Here is a 17,876-nt window from a genome sequence, read left to right on the forward strand (position 1 = left end):
GGTTTTTAATTTAATCGCTATTTACGGAGCGCTTTCTGGGTGCAGGGCTCTGTACTAAGCGCTTGGAGAGTGCAGTACAACAATAAACATTCATAAGCCCCGCCAGACACGTGTACCCGGATTTTTCATTCAATCGTTATACACTGAGCGCTTACTGTGTGCAGGGCTCTGTACTAAGCGCTGGGGTGAGTGCAGTGCAACAGTACACAGTCACATCCTCCGCCGGACACGTGGAGAGGAGTTCTTCGCTCAGTGGCTATGTACTGAGCGCTTACTGAGTGCAAGGGCTCCATACTAAACGTTTGGAGAATGCAATGCAACAATAAACAGTCCCATTCCCTTCCGCATACGTGGAAAGGGGGTTTTCATTCAATCGCTATTTATGGAGTGCTTACTGTGTGCAGGGCTCTGTACTAAGCGCTTGGGAGAGTGCACTACAGCAATAGTCACATTCCCCGTTGGACACGTGGAGAGGGGTTTTTCATTAAATCGTTATTAATTGAGCGCTTGACCTAGAGCTTAGGGCAGCGCTTGGCACATTGTAAGTGCTTCAGAAATACCAAAATTATTATTATTTTTTTATCATTATTATTATTAACCGACCCAGGCCCCGGTCAGGCCTGGCCGTGCCGTGCGGGCACCACCAGGGGGCGCCCTGCTGCCGGAGCAACCTACTACGGAGTCGTTATTTACTGAGCGCTTACTGCGTGCAGGGCTCTGTACTAACCGCTTGGAGAGTGTAGACCAACAGTAAACAGTGACATTCCCCGCCGGACACGTGGAGAGGGGTTTTTCACTCAGTGCCTATTTACTGAGCGCTTACTGTGTGCAGGGCTCTGTACTAAGTGCTTGGAGAGTGCAGCACAACAATCACATTCTCTGCCGGACACGTGGAGAGGGTTTTTCACTCTGGCTATTTACTCGTTATTTACTGAGCACTTCCTGTGTGCAGGGCTCTCTACTAAGCGCTTGGCGAGTGCAATGAGACCATAAACAGTCACATCCCCTTCCGGACATGTGGAGAGGGGTTTTTCCTTCAATGGCTACTTACTGAGCACGTACTGAGTGCAGGGCTCTGTACTGAGCGCTTGGGAGAGAACAGTACAACCACAAACAGTCACATTCCCTGCTGGACACGTGGTGGTGGGGGTTTCATTCAATTGCTATTTATTGGGCACTTACTGTGTGCAGGGCCCTGTACTAAGCGCTTGGAGAATGCAATGCAACCATAAACAGTCCCATTCCCTGCCGGACACGTGGAGAGGGTTTTTTCATTCAGTCGTTATTTATTGAGCACTTACTGCATGCACAGCACTGTACTAAGCGCTTGGAGTGTGCAATATAACAGCCACATTCCCTGCTGGACACGTGGAGAGGGGTTTTTCATTCATTCGTTATTTACGGAGCACTTACTGGGTGTAGGGCTATGTACTAAGCGTTTGGAGAGTGCAATACACCAATAAACAGTCTCATACCCAGCCGGACACACGGAGAGGGGGTTTTCATTTAATCGCTATTTATTGGGCAGTCGCTGGGTGTAGGGCTCTGTACTAAGCACTTGGAGAGTGCAATACAACAATAAAATCTCATACCCCGCCGGACACGTGGAGAGGGGTTTTTATTTAAATCGTTATTTATTGAGCATCTACTGTGTGCAGGGCACTGTACTAAGTGCTTGGGAGAGTGCAATACAACAATAAAAAATCTCATTCCCTTCCCGGACACGTGGAGAGGGGGTTTTCCCTTCAATGGCTACTTACTGAGTGCTTATTGGGTGCAGGGCTTTGTACTAAGCGCTTAGGAGAGTACAGTACAACAACAGTCACATTCCCTGCCGGACACAGGGGAAGGGGTGGTTCATTCAATCGCTTTTTATTGAGCGCTTACTCTGTGCAGGGCACTGTACTAAGCGCTTGGCACATAGTAAGCGCTTAACAAATCAGCGTTTAGTACAGGTCCTGGCACATAGTAAGCACTTAATAAATACCGTAATTATTGCAACACAACAATGGACACAAGGGGATGTGGGGGAGCGGGAGGGGTCAAGGGGCTCACCTAGGGACTGGTTGTCAGCGTGATTTAGTGGAAAGAGCCCGGACTTGGGAGACACAGGTCATGGGTTCTAATCCTGCCTCCACCACTTATCAGCTGGGTGACTTTGGGCAAGTCACTTCACTTCTCTGTGCCTCAGTGACCTCATCTGGAAAATGGGGATTAAGACTGTGAGCCCCACGTGGGACAACCTGATCGCCTTGTATCTCTCCCAGCACTTTGAACTGTGCTTGGCAACTAGCAAGCATTTAACAAATGCCATCATTATTGTTATTTGTCCGAGGGTAATGAAGGACACAGCACCTGTATATATGTATATGTTTGTACATATTTATTACTCTATTTATTTTACTTGTACATATCCATTCTATTTATTTTATTTTGTTAGTATGTTTGGTTTTGTTCTCTGTCTCCCCCTTCTAGACTGTGAGCCCACTGTTGGGTAGGGACTGTCTCTATATGTTGCCAACTTGTACTTCCCAAGCACTTAGTACAGTGCTCTGCACACAGTAAGTGCTCAATAAATACGATTGATTGATGATGACAGGGAAGTAGTGGGTGGGGCTGAGGATAATGATGGAGGAGGGCTACACCTGGGGTCTGGTGGGGGTGGAAGATAATATGAGACAGGTTCCAGCTGTGTGATCTTAAATTTCACAGGTGGTCTGGAGGGAGAAAGTTCATCTTCTTCCCACATCCTCACTTCTTCTCCACGCCCAGCTCCCAGGGAAACACCGCAAAATCGTGAGTTTTTCCTTCCACATCTTAGATGTAAGTGTGTTTGTGTGATGCAGCGTGGCTCCGTGGCAACAGCCCTGGCTTGGGACTCAGAGGTCATGGGTTCTAATCCTGCCCCGCCCCTTATCAGCTGTGTGACTTTGGGCAAGGCACTTAATGCCCATTTTACAGCTGAGGGAACTGAGGCTCAGAGAAGTTGTCTGTGAGCCCTATGGGGGACAACCTCTTTTCCTTGTGTCTACCCAGCGCTTAGAACAGCGCTTGGCACATAGTAAGAGCTTCACAAATACCCAAATTATTATTATAATAATAAAAAGGGGGGTGTTGTTTCCGGGAGGCGGACGGTAGAGGGCGATCGCGCGGCGGGACGAAGGCGCCTGGGAGTCCGGATCCGAGTTCCAGACGAAACCGACCCAAGCCCCGGTCAGGCCTGGCCGTGCCGTGCGGGCACCACCAGGGGGCGCCCTGCCGCCGGAGCAACCTACTACGGAGTCGTTATTTACTGAGCGCTTACTGCGTGCAGGGCTCTGTACTAAGCGCTGGGGAGAGTGCAGCACAACAGTCACATTCTCCGCCGGACACGTGGAGAGGGGTTTTTTCACTCAATGGCTATTTACTGAGCACTTACTGTGTGCAGAGCTCTGTACTAAGCGTTTGGAGAGTGCACTACAATACTACACAGTCATATTCCCCGCCGCACACTTGGAGAGGAGTTTTTCATTCAATGGCTATTCATTCATTCAATCGTATTTATTGAGCGCTTACTGTGTGTAGAGCACTGTCCTAAGCGCTTGGAAAGTACAAGTTGGCAACACAAAAAGACGGTATCTACCCAACGGCGGGCCCACAGTCTAGAAGGGGGAGACAGACAACAAAAGAAAGCATATCAACAAAATAAAATAGAATAAATATGTACAAATAAAATAAATAAATAGAGTAATAAATGCGTACGAACATATATACATATATACAGGTGCTGTGGGGAGGGGAAGGAGGCAAGGCGGGAGGGATGGGGAGAGGAAGGAGGAGGCTTAGGGCATGCAGGGCTCTGTACTAAGCGCTTGGAGAGGGCAATACAACAATAAACAAATTCCCAGCTGGACACGTGGACAGGGGGTTTTCCTTCAGTGGGTATTTACTGAGCGCTCACTGTGTGCAGGGCTCTGTAATTAGCACTTGGGAGAGTGCAATACAAGAATGAACAGTCACATTCTCCGCCGGACACGTGGAGAAGGGTTTTTATTTTAATCGCTATTTACTGAGCGCTTAGTGTGCAAGGCTCTGTACTAAGCTGTTGGGAGAGTGCAATACATTAAACTGTAACATTCCCCTCCGGACAGCTGGAGAGGGTGTTTTCCTTAATTGGCTATTTACTGAGCCCTTACTGGGTGCAGGGCTCTGTACTAAACACGTGGAAGAGTACAGTACAACAACAGTCACATTCCCTGCCAGACACGTGAAGGGAAGCTTGTCTTTCAACCGCTATTTATTGAGCACTTACTGTGTGCAGGTCACTGTACTAAACGCTTAGGGAGTGCAATGCAACCATAAACAGTCACATTCCCTGCCGGATACATAGAGAGGGGTTTTCCATTCAGTCGCTATTTATTGATTGCTTATCGTGTGCAGGGATCTGTACTAAGCGCTAGCGAGAGTGCAGTACAAAAATAAACAGTCGCATTCCCTTCGGGACTCGTGGAGAGGGCTTTTCATTCAGTCGTTATTTATTGAGTGCTTTCTGCGTGCAGGGCTCTGTACTAAGCGCTGGGGAGAGTGCAGTATAACACTGCACAGTCACATTCTCCACCGGACACCTGGAGAGAGGAGTTTTTCCACTCAATGGCTATTTATTGAGCACTTACTATGTGCAGGGCTCTGTACTAAGCGCTTGGAGAGTGCAGTGCAACAACAACCAGTCGGATTCCCTCCTGGACACGTGGTGAGGGGTTTTTCCTTCAGTGGCTATTTACTGAGCGCTTACTGTGCAGGGCTCTGTACTAAGCGCTTAGGAGAGTGCAGTGCAATAGTAAACCTTATCTGTCGCACACGTGGTGAGGGGTTTTTCATTCAATCGTTATTCATTGAGCACTTTACCTTGTATCTACCCAACGCTTAGAACAGTGCTTGGCACCTGGTAAGCGATTAACAAATGCCAAAATAATAATAATAAATAATAATACTATGATAAAAAGGGGGGTGTTGTTTCCGGGCGGCGGTCGCTAGGGGGCGGTCGCGCAGCGGGACGAAGGCCCCTGGGAGTCCGGATCCGAGTTCCAGACGAAACCGACCCAGGCCCCGGTCAGGCCTGGCCGTGCCGTGCGGGCACCACCAGGGGGCGCCCTGCCGCCGGAGCAACCTACTACGGAGTCGTTATTTACTGAGCGCTTACTGCGTTCAGGGCTCTGTACTAAGCGCTTGGAGAGTGCACTACAACAGTACACAGTGACATTCCCCGCCGGGCACGTGGAGAGGGTTTTTTCACTCACTGGCTATTTACTGAGCGCTTCCTGTGTGCAGGGCTCTGTACTAAGCGTTTGGAGAGTGCAATACAACAACAATAATAATAATAGAGATGGCTTCTAATGTGTCACCTGCCATTTGACTTGCTGTGTGACCTTCAGCAAGTCACTTCACTTCCCTGGGCCTCAGTTACCTCATCTGTAAAATGGGGATTAAGACTTTAATAATATCAATCAAGCGCTTAGTACAGTGCTCTGCACACAGTAAGTGCTCAATAAATGCGATTGATTGACTGATCAATCAATCAATCGTATTTATTGAGCGCTTACTGTGTGCAGAGCACTGTACTAAGCGCTTGGGAAGTACAAGTTGGCAACATATAGAGACGGTCCCTACCCAACAGTGGGCTCACAGTCTAGAAGGGGGAGACAGAGAACAAAACCAAACATATTAACAAAATAAAATAAATCGAATAGATAGGTACAAGTAAAATAAATAAATAAATACGTACCAACATACATATGTAATAATGATGGCATTTATTAAGCGGTTACTATGTGCAAAGCACTGTTTTAAGCGCTGGGGAGGTTGCAAGGTGATCGGGTTGTCCCGCGTGGGGCTCACAGTCTTAATCCTCATTGAGGGAACTGAGGCCCAGAGACGTTAAGTGACTTGTCCAAAGTCACACAGCTGACAATTGGCAGAGTGGGGATTTGAACCCATGACCTCTGACTCCAAATCCCGTGCTCTTCCCACTGAGCCACGCTTTGAGCCCCACTTGGGACAACCTGCTTACCTTGTATAGCGTTTAGAACAGTGCTTGGCATATAAGTGCTTAACCAATCAGCGCTTAGTGCAGCCCCTGGCACATAGTATGCGCTTAACAAATACTATTATTGCGACACAACAATAGACACAAAGACCTTAACCTCCAGCGTGGGGGGGAGAGCGGGAGGGGGTCCAGGGGAAGGGACTCACCCATGGTTTGTCAGCGTGGTTCAGTGGAAAAAGCCCGGATTTGGGAGACACAGGTCATGGGTTCTAATCCTGCCTCCACCACTCATCAGCTGGGTGACTTTGGGCAAGTCACTTAACTTCTTTGGGCCTCAGTGACCTCATCTGGAAAATGGGGATTAAGACTATGAGCCCCACGTGGGACAACCTCATCACCTTGTGTCTCTCCCAGCATTTTGAACTGTGCTTGGCAACTAGCAAGTATTTAACAAATGCCATCATTATTATTATTTGTCCGAGGGGAATGAAGAAAAGGGAAGCAGTGGGTGGGGCTGAGGATAATGACGGAGGAGGGATACAGCTGGGGCCTGGTGGGGTGGAAGATAATATAGGAGAGAGGTTCCAGCTGTGTGATCTTCAATTTCGCAGGTCGTCTGGAGGGGAAAAGTTCCCGTTCTTCCCAAATCTTCACTTGTTCTCCACGCCCAGCTCCCAGGGAAACACCGCAAAATCGTGAGTTTTTCCTTCCACATCTTAGATGTAAGTGTGTTTGGGTGATGCAGCGTGGCTCCCTGGCTTGGGAGTCAGAGGTCATGGGTTCTAATCCCGCTCCGCCCCTTATCAGCTGTGTGACTTTGGGCAAGGTACTTAATCCCCATTTCACAGCTGAGGGAACTGAGGCTCAGATGGGTTGTCTGTGAGCCCTATGGGGGACAACTTCTTTACCTTGTGTCTACCCAGAGTTTAGAGCAGCGCTTGGCACATAGTAAGAGCTTCACAAATACCAAAATTATTATTATTATAATAAAAAGGGGGGTGTTGTTTCCGGGCGGCGGTCTAGTGGCGGGGCGAAGGCCCCTGGGAGCCCGGCTCCGAGTTCCAGACGAAACCAACCCAGGCCCCGGTCAGGCCTGGCCGTGGGGTGTGGGCACCCAGCTGCTGGAGCAAGCTACTACGGAGTCGTTATTTACTGAGCGCTTACTGCGTGCTGAGCACTGTACTAAGCGCTGGGGAGAGTGCAGTACAACAGTACACAGTCACATTTCCGGCCGGACACATGGAGAGGGGGTTTTCCTTCAGTGGCTATTTATTGAGCGCTTACTGTGTGCAGGGCTCTGTACTAAGCGCTGCAGAGAGTGCAGTCCAACAATCACGTTCTCTGCTGGACACGTAGAGAGGGGTTTTTCGCTCAATGGCTATTTACCGAGCGCTGTGTGCAGAGCTCCGTATTAAACGCTTGGAGAGTGCAATACAATAATAGTCTCATTCCCCACTGGATACGCTGAGAGGGGTTTTTCATATAATCGCCATTTATTGAGCACTTACTGGTGCAGGGCTCTATACTAAGCGCTTGGGAGAGTGCAATACAACAATAAAGTCACATTCCCTGCCAGACATGTGGAGAGGGGGTTTTATTTCAATTGTTATTTATTGAGCGTCTACTGTGTGCAGGGCACTGTACTAAGTGCTTGGGAGAGTGCAATACTACAGTAAACAATCGCATTCCCTTCCGGACACATGGAGGGGGGTTTTCCTTCAATGGCTATATACTGAGTGCTTATTGGGTGCAGGGCTCTGTACTAAGCGCTTGGGAGAGTACAGTACAACAACAAACAATCCCTGCCAGACACGTTGTGGTGGGGTGGGGGGGGAGGTTTCATTCAATTGCTATGTATTGAGTGCTTATTCTGTGCAGGGCACTGTACTAAGCGCTTGGCATATAGTAAGCGCTTAACTAATACCATAATTATTGCAACACAACAATAGACACAAAGACCTTAACATCACGGGGGGTGGGGGCGGAGGGGGGTGAAGGGAAAGGGGTTCACCTAGGGTCTGGTTGGTTTGTCAGCATGGTTTAATGGAAACAGCCCAGGCTTGGGTGTCACGGGTTGTGAGTTCCAATCCTGCCTCCACCACTTACCAGCTGGGTGACTTTGTGCCAGTCACTTCACTTCTCTGTGCCTCAGTGACCTCATCTGGAAAATGGGGATTAAGACTGTGAGCCCCACGTGGGACAACCTGATCACCTTGTATCTCCCCCAGCATTTTGAACAGTGCTTGGCAACTAGCAAGCATTTAACAAATGCCATCGTTATTATTATTATTTGTCCGAGGGGAATGAAGGACAGGGAAGCAGTGGGTGGGGCTGAGGATAATGATGGAGAAGTGATACAGATCCCTCATCTGTAAAATGGGGATTAAGACTGTGAGCCCCCCATGGGACAACCTGATCACCTTGTAAACTCCCCAGTGCTTAGGACAATGCTTTGCACATAGTAAGCGCTTAATAAATGCCATCATTATTATTATTATCTGGTGGGGTGGAAGATAATATAGGAGAGAGGTTCCAGCTGTGTGATTCTAAATTTCGCAGGTCGTCTGGAGGGAGAAAATTCATCTTCTTCCCACATCTTCACTTTTTCTCCATGCCCAGCTCCCAGGGAAACACCGCAAAACCGTGAGTTTTTCCTTCCGCACATTAGATGTGAGTGTGTTTGTGTGATGCAGCGTGAGAAGCATTGTGGCTCAGTGGCAAGAGCCCGCTCTTGGGAGTCAGAGGTCATGGGGTCTGATCCCAACTCTGCCACATCAACTGTGTGACCTTGGGCAAGTCCACTTAACCTCTCTGAGCCTCAGTTCCCTCATCTGTAAAATGGGGATTAAGTCAGTGAGTCCCATGGGGGATAATGTGTTTACCTTGTACCTACCCAGTGCTTAGAACTGCGCTTGGCACTTAGTAAGTGTTTAACAAGTACCAAAATTATTATTATTATTATAAAAAGGGGGTATTGTTTCTGCGCGGTGGCCGCTTGGTGGGGCGAAGGCGGCTCGGAGTTCGAGACGAAACCGACTCAGGCCCCGGACAGGCCTGGCCGTGGGGTGTGGGCACCCTGGGGTGCCCTGCAGTTGGAGCAAGCTACTATGGAGTTGTTATTTACTGAGCGCTTACTGCGTGCAGGGCTCTGTACTAAGCGCTGGGGGAAGTGCAATAGAACAATAAACAGTCACATTCCCCGCCGGACACGTGGAGAGGGTTTTTTCGTTCAATCATTCTTTATTGAGTGGTTACTGGGTGCAGGGCACTGTACTAAGCGCTTGGGAGAGTACAATACAATAATAACCAGTCACATTCCCTGCCGGACACGTGGAGAGGGTCTTTTCATTCAGCCGTTCTTTATTGAACGCTTACTGTGTGCAGGGCACTGTATTAAGCGCTGGGGAGAGTGCAGGACAACAGTAAACAGTCACATTCCCTGCTGGACATGTGGAGAGGATTTTTTCATTCAACCGTTATTTATTGAGTGCTTACTGGGTGCAGGGCACTGTGCTAAGCGCTTGGGACAGTGCAATACAACAATAAACAGTCCCATTCTCTGCCCCACACGGGGAGAGGGTTTTTTCATTCAGTCGTTACTTATTGAGCAGTCACATTCCCTGCTCACAATGAGCTTACAGTCTAGAGACTGGGGACATCTGGGTGTGGCTGAGGATCATTCATTCATTCAGTTGTATTCATTGAGCGCCTACTATGTGCAGAGCACTTGAATGAGGGATTAAGTGCTTGATTAATGAGGGAGCGGGGAGAATAATAATAATAATAGGGATCCACTGTCTTGGGCCTTTCCTCAGGCCCGAGTTTGGAGGGGTTGGATGCTGTGTCCACAGCAGAGGTGATTGAGTCACTCACTCCTGATGACAACCACAGTGCTTACTATCATCAATCGTATTTATTGAGCGCTTACTGTGTGCAGAGCACTGTACTAAGCACTTGGGAAGTACAAGTTTGCAACACATAGAGACAGTCCCTACCCAACAGTGGACTCTAGTGTACAGTGCTCTGCACACAGTAAGTGCTCAATAAACATGATTGAATGAATGGGACAGGTACTAGTTCGTCAGTTTGGACCACAGTCCCTGTCCCCCGTAGGGCTCTTACTCTTAATCCCCATTCTGCAGATGAGGGAACTGAAGCCCAGAGAATTTGTGACTTGATAATGATAATAACTATGGTATTTGTTAAGCGCTTATTATGTTGCTGGGCACTGTACTAAGCCCCGGAGTGGATACAAGCAAATTGGGTTGGACACAGTCCCTTTCCACTTGGGGCTCACATAAGCATTTAGTACAGTGCTCTCTGCACAGAGTAATGCTCAGTAAATATGATTGAATGAACTTTCAATCCCCGTTTTACAGAGGAGGAAGCTGAGGCCCAGAGAAGTTAAATGACATAATAATGGTATTATAATAATAATTATAATATAATGGTATTTTAGTGCTCTACTATGCTTCCAGGCACTGTACTGAGTGCTGGGATGGATATGATCCAATAGGGTTAGACACAGTTCCCGTCCCACTTGGGGCTCACATAAGCACCTACTACAGTGATCTGCACACAGTAAGCGCTCAATAAATGCAATTGAATGAATTCTCAATCCCCATTTTACAGAGGAGGGAACTGAGGCACAAAGAAGTGCAGTGACTTGACCAAGGTCCCACAGCAGACACGTGCCCGAGCTGGGACTACACATGGGGTGACGGCTGGGGACCAGTGGCAGGTTCAGGGGTACAAAGAGAAGCAGCGTGGCCCGGGCTTGGGAGTCAGAGGTCATGGGTTCAAATGCCCTCTCCGCCACTTCATTCATTCAGTCATATTTATTGAGCGCTTATTGTGTGCAGAGCACTGTACTAAGTGCTTGGGAAGTACAACTTGTCAGCTCTGTGACTTTGGGCGAGTCACTTCACTTCTCTTTGCCTCAGTTCCCTCATCTGTAAAATGGGGATGAAGCCTGTGAGCCCCATGTGGGGCAACCTGATCACCTTGTATCTCCCCCATTGCTTAGAACATAGTAAGCACTTAACAAATACCATTATTATTATTATTACAAACCAGCTCACCCAGCAGGGAATCTACCCCTCATCCTGCCAAATATTGGCGCTCTAGACCTTGCTTACCTCGCCGCCAACCTCTCGCCCACATCCTGCCTCTGGCCTGTAGTGCCTTCCCTCTTGACGTCTGACAGATAGCCACTACTGCTGTCACTACTACTACTATGACAACTACTGTGTGAGTAGCATTGCGTTCCATCCCCAGTGTGGGAGGAGCACTATCTTCGATTCCTCTAGCCTCAGGAGTACTACACTAGGAATTTACTGGGAGGAGAGAACTGTATTAGGCTCCTACAGTGAGAGGAGCCCTGTATTAGACTCCTACAGCGTGGGGGGGATGCCGCAGTTGGCCGTTACTTTGTGAGGAGTGCTCTGCTGCCTTTCCACAGTGTAGGGACACTGCGCTGGCCCCGCACTGTGTGAAGTGAAACCCACTGCACTCCATTTGTCTGAAGAGCACTGTACTGGACACTTCTGCGTGAAGAGGCAGCAGGGTGTCCTGGATAGAGCTCAGACCTGCGAGTCAGAAGGTCATGGGTTCTAATCCCGGCTCCGCCGCTTGTCTGCCGTGTGAACTTGTTCAAGTCACTTTACTTTTCTGTGCCTCAGTTAGACTCATCGGTAAAATGGGGATTGAGACTGTGAGTCCCATGTGGGATGGGGACTGTGTCCAACTCGATTTGCTCGTATCCACCTCTGCATTTAGTACAGTGCCTGGTACATAGTCAGCACTTAAATGCTATTATTATTATTATTATTATTATTAAGAGCACCATGTTGCATCATGAAAGAAATTTATAAGAACATGAATCGTGAAGTTTTTCTGGCTCATCATGTCTGCACGTAGCTGGCCTCCCCTTAGGAAGAATAAAGGTCATAAAATGAAGGAATTCAACATTCCTTTAATCTTCTCTCCCAGAGGGCAGGAATAACCCTCCTTGAAAGATCTGATTTGTCTCTCATAAGCCTAGCAGATAGCCTTTGGTTAACACAGCAACTACTTCCATAATAATAATAATAATAATAATAATAATAATAGCATTCGTTAAGCGCTTACTATGTGCCAAGCACTGTTCTAAGCAACTAGAGGGGATACAAGGTCATCAGGTTGTCCCACATGGGTCTCTCAGTCTTCATCCCTATTTTCCAGATGAGGTCACTGAGGCACAGAGAAGTTAAGTGACCTGCCCAAAGTGAGACAGCTGACAAGTGGCGGAGCAAGGATTAGAACCCACGACCTCCGACTCCCAAGCCTGGACTCTTTCCACTGAGCCACGCTGCTTCTCTATCCATATGGATAGGTTTGCATAAGTGGAAGGAATATCTGTGTCCCTTTTGAATGGTTTTGTGTACTGGTGGTAGGCACAGTGACAGAATGAGATAGCTCTGCGGGGATTCTAGTAATTTGGGAAAAAACGTCTGTGCATTCGGGAACCTGGTCATTCAATCTCTAGTTACTGGACTCACTTTGACAGTTACGGGCCTACTTACAACTCTCTATTTTCTCGTTGAAATCATTTCCTTTTATTCTAATAGAATATGCATACTCAGCTGAAAGTACCCATTAAAATACTATTATGCTTTATTATTTTCATACAAATGTAAAGAACACTAGAATAGAATATTAAAATTTACATCTTAATGAAAACCTTTTCTAATGACACTTACTTCCTTCATTATGCACCCACATTTACATGCAATTTTTAATTGCTTAAACAACAGAGAAATAGTCTGTCAAACACAAATATTGATCTGAAATCTCTGACTAATAGGCTAAAGCTGTCGAGAGGAAAGAGTCCACAACTCAATTCTAATGCTGCCATACTCGTGGCAAGTTTTGGCTCTTGAAAAATCTTCAGTACCAACCGAACAGATTTTCTATTTCTTTCATTTATAATTCAGAAGAAACAGAAGCTGTTTCTAAATAGCCCCCGAGAAGTATATGACTTAGAAGGGGGCAGAAAATGGAAAATTCTACATTTTTTTTTGGCAACCATCTTTCTATTTCGAACTTCCTCCTTCACGCTAGTAGTTCACCTAGTGCAGATAGACAACTCTCGGTTAGCTGAGAACTTTCTTTTTTCCAGATTTTTTTTTATTCCTGGCTTGTTTCGGTGAAACGTCTGATGGGAGAAAGGGTGAAACTATCAGTTAAAATGAAGCTGGAAGTTTATCTAGGGATTTAACCGATGCTGTCTTGTCTCCTGTTGCCACGGATACTCAGGAGAAAAGCTATGATAGGTCTTCCCGACCCCAGCATCATAGCAGTGGCATCCACCTCAAAGAACAAAACGGGTGTATTGCCTGGTGCGGGTGTTTTTTTAATAATGTCGATTATCCCCCTCCATGAGGCATCACATAGTAAAAGATGATGCGTTATCACTGTCAGCAATTTCACTTGTCTGTCTAGAGATACAGGTATCGGAGTATTTTCGGGGACAGGAGGGGGTCCCTGGTTTGGGTTTCCTGTCCACGCACCACAGATCCTTCATGATCTTCACAAAGTAGTTGCGAAAGTTCTGCCCGATGAAAGCGTACAGGACTGGGTTGAGGCAACAGTGCAGAAAAGCCAGAACTTGGGTGATATTCCTCGCATAGGCTCTCTGCTGCTCACTCTTGCAAGTTCTGTTCAACTTGCCCAAATTGGCGGCATTGAGGAGGAGAACCATATTATATGGCACTTGGAAAACTAAGAAGGTGACCACCACTGCAATGATCACCCGGATCACTTGACGTCTCTTTGAATTCTGGGCTTCAACTAAGGCTTTGACGATGAACGTGTAGCAGAAGATCATGAACAGCAGTGGAATAAAGAAGCCAAACAGAAGCTGCAGCCCTAAAATGAGCAATTTCCAGGTGATCGCCTCCGAGACTACCTGGTATTTTGGTTCACAGATGTATTTTCCTTGCATTTGGTACCTTTGGCTGAATACGAAAGTGGCTCCGGAGATGATGATGGAAAACATCCAGATCACCGAACAGATCACTTTACTGTATGCCAAAGTTCTCATCCGAAACTTGAATGATTTGGCTCGCAGTCTGAGGGACTTTGTGGCCTGCACTATAGCGACGTATCTGTCCATGCTAATGCAGGCCAGGAAGAGCATACCACAATTGAAGTTGATGGCGTAGATGCCCGAAGTCAGTTTGCATATAAAATTGCTGAAGATCCACGACCCCGTGGCGTGATTCACTGCCCAGAAGGGCAGAGTGAGGACAAACAATATGTCGGTGATGGCCATGTTGAAGAGATACACGTCGGTCATGGATTTCACTTTCTTGTAGAAGGCGAAGGTTATGACTACCAAGACGTTACCTACTAGGCCAAAGACACTTATCAGAGAGTACGCGACGGGGAGGAATGTCTTTGTGAAGTTGCGCACATCCTGCATCGAGCACGGTAAGGCATCGTCGTAATCCAGAGTGCTCGTGGACTCTGTATAATCTGAATACTCTTCAGGGGTGCTCCAGTTCACTTGTCCCTGAAAATAAAAAAGTGAGACTTCAGAAAGGAGCGTGGACTGACATACTGGTGAAGCTTCTAGTGATTAGTGAGACCCTAAGTGAACAACGATCCGCAGATGGGCAAAATGTACCAAGACAAGTGAGGAAAATCAGCATGGCCTAGTGGAAACAGCAGAGGCCTGGAAGTTAGAGGACCTGGATTCTAATCCCAGCTCTGCGAGGTACCTGCTGTGTGAGCAAGTCAGGGCGATGTAGAAGGGAGTGGGAGAAAAGGAAAGGGGGGCTTAGTCAGGGAAGGCCTCTGGGAGGAGATGAGCTCTTAATAAAGCTTTGAAGTAGGGGCAGAGTAATTGTCTATCAGATATGAGGGAGGAGGTTCCAGACCAGAGGCAGTAGGTGGGCAAGAGGTCCGCGGAGAGATAGGTGAGATCGAGATACAGTTTTAGCATTAGAGGAGTGAAGTGAGCGGGCTGGGTTGTAGTAGGAGAGTAGCGAGGTGAGGAAGGAGTGGGCAAGGTGATTGAGTGCTTTAAAGCCAACAGTGAGGAGTTTCTGTTTGATGCAGAGGGCAGGGTTTGGGAGGGAAGATAAGGAGTTCAGTCTTAGACATATTGAGTTTTAGATGGCAGGCAGACATCCAGATGGAGATGTCTTGAAGGCAGAAGGAGACACGAGCCTGAAGGGAGGGAGCGAGAGCAGGGGCAGAGATGTAGATTTGGGTGTCATCAGTGAAGAGATGATAGTTGAAGCCGTGGGAGCGAATGAGTTCACCCAGGAAGTGAGTGTAGATAGAGATGACACCAAGGTTATGGGCTTGTGAGACAGGAAAGCTGGCGGTGCCGTCTACAGTGATGGGAAAGTCAGGGGAAGAACATGGTTTAGGTGGGAAGATAAGTTCTGTTTTAGGCATGTTAAATTTGAGATGATGGGAAGACATCCAAGTAGAGATTTCTTGAAAGCAGAATGAGAAGTGAGGCTGCAGAGAGGGAGAGAGATCAGGGCTGGAAATGTAGATTTTGGTATCATCCACATAGAGGTGGTAGTTGAAGCCAGGGGAGCGTATGGGTTCTTAGGGAGTGGGGTATAATAATAGTAATAACGATGGTATTTGTTAAGTGCTTACTATATGCCAAGCACTAAGCACTGGGGTAGACAGAAGGTGATGAGGTTGTCCCACGTGGGGCTCACAGTCTTAATCCCTATTTTACAGATGAGGTAACTGAGGCACAGAGAAGTTAAGTGACTTGCCCAAAGTCACACAGCTGAACCCACAACCTCCGACTCCCATGCTCATGCTTACATGGAGAAAGAAGGGACCCAGAACTGGACCTTGAGCGACTCTCACACTCCCACCGCCCCTCTGAGATTAAGGCCAAGATGCCAACACGGAAAATGCCTGGTCTTGCTTTTGGTGACCTTCTGAGGTCACCAGGCAGCTGCCTGGGCAGGGAGGACCCCAGACCTGAGGGTCTCGCTCAATTTTGAGGGGTTTTTGGGCCTAAAATGGCTCCCCCAAGCTCATCGGACCCTGAGAGAGGGCTCAGAGACTGCACTTCCAGAGTTCCTTGAATCAGGAGGGAAGGGCAGCACCTAGGACGGAGCCCTTTGGGAGGACTAGAAAGAAGGATGGAGCCTCCTGCTTACTCACCCATCCTGACTAACATGGGCCCGGGGCTGCTAAAAGCCACCCGGCAAGTTCAGGGGTACAAATCGGCTTACCCAGTGTTCATTCAGTCGTACTTATTAAAGCGCTTACTGTGTTCAGAGCATTGTACTAAGCACTTGGGAAAGTACAATACGACAATAAACAGTGACATTCCTTGCCCACAACGAGCTCATAGTTAACCCTTATCCCCAGCCAGTTTTGGCTCTCAAGATCTCATATCTCTCTCTCTCTCCTCTGGCCTGGAACGCCCTCCCTCCTCATATCCAGCAGACAATTAGTCTCCCCACCTTCAAAGCCTTACTGAAGGCACATCTCCTTCAAGAGGCCTTCCCAGACTAAGCTCTCCTTTCCTCTTCTACTCCCTTCTGCCTTGCCCTGACTTGCTCCCTTTATTCATTCCCCCTCTCAGCCTTACAGCATTTATGTCCAATGTATTTATTTATATTAATGTCTGTCTCCCCGTCTAGACTGTAAGCTCATTGTGGGCAGGAAATGTGTCTTTGTTATATTGTACTCTCTTGAGCGCTTAGTACATTGTTCTGCACACAGTAAGCACTCAATAAATACGGTCCAGTAAATGACTAATGGGCAGAAGGAGGAATGAAAGTCACTAATGCTGAAAGGGATCATTGTGCTGATTCTATGAAAGGAGTGAACTGTTGTGTTGGGGAAATATGTAGATTCCATTTATCTACTCCATCCCTGAACCCTAAAAATAATAGTGGTATTTGTTGAGTGCTTACCCTGTGACCAGCATGGTACTAAGTCTTGGGGGAGGTATAAGATGATGAGATCTGATACAGCCCCTGCCCCACTTAGGGCTCACACTCTAAGTAACACAGGGAACAATCAATCAATCTGTCATATTGAGCGCTTACTGTGTGCTGAGCACTGTACTAAGCATCGGGAGAGTACAGTATAACAGAGTACAATGTAACATTTCCTGCCCACAATGAGCTTGCAGTTTAGAGGGGGGCAGGTATTCAATTCCACTTTCACAGATGAGGAAACTGAGGCACAGATAAGTTGAGTGGCTTCCCAACATGACACACCAGGCAAGTGGTAGGGAATCAGAATTCAAGTCCCCGGACTCTCAAGTGGGTATTCTTGCACTCGGCTTCACTGTTTCTCTCTAATTGGGAGTTGCCTGTAGTTTTCTTCCCTTCCAAGTTTTTTGCATTTTGCATTGTGTTCATTTCGGCTGAAGACCTTCCATATAATAATAACAATTATGGTATTTGTTAAGTGCTTACTATGTGCTAAGCACTGTTCTAAGCGCTGGGGTAGATACAAGGTAATCAGGTTGTCCCACCTGGGTTTTCCCCCATTTTACAGGTGAGGTAACTGAGATGCAGAGAAGTTAAGTGACTTGCCCAAGTTCACATGGCAGACAAGTGGCAGAGGTGGGATTAGAACCCACGTCCTCTGACTTCCAAGCCTATGCTCTTTCCACTAAGCCACGCTGCTTGAGAAGGAGTGCTGGTCACATGTCATAATTCACATCCAGCAAGGCTATGCCCATCTTCTTCCTCTCCATCCTACCCCTTCTCCTAGCCAATAATAATAATAATAATAATAATAATAATGTTGGTATAATAATAATAATAATAATAATGGCATTTGTTAAGCACTTACTATGTGCAAAGCACTG

The 17,876-nt window shown here is 47.4% G+C and overlaps 1 protein-coding gene across 1 annotated transcript; it reads right to left on the reverse strand.

Moving 5' to 3' along the window:
* Positions 1 to 13,448: 13,448 nt before the first annotated feature.
* CCR6 (C-C motif chemokine receptor 6) lies at positions 13,449 to 17,421 on the reverse strand. Its single transcript, XM_038762208.1, has 2 exons — positions 17,317 to 17,421; positions 13,449 to 14,576 (listed from the first exon to the last, which is right to left on the reverse strand). The coding sequence occupies exons 1-2, from the start codon at positions 17,419 to 17,421 to the stop codon at positions 13,449 to 13,451; spliced, it is 1,233 nt and encodes a 410-aa protein (XP_038618136.1).
* Between the last annotated feature and the right edge of the window lie 455 nt (positions 17,422 to 17,876).

The sequence above is a fragment of the Tachyglossus aculeatus genome, chromosome 2 (assembly GCF_015852505.1).
Source record: "Tachyglossus aculeatus isolate mTacAcu1 chromosome 2, mTacAcu1.pri, whole genome shotgun sequence".
NCBI classification, from domain to species: domain Eukaryota; kingdom Metazoa; phylum Chordata; class Mammalia; order Monotremata; family Tachyglossidae; genus Tachyglossus; species Tachyglossus aculeatus.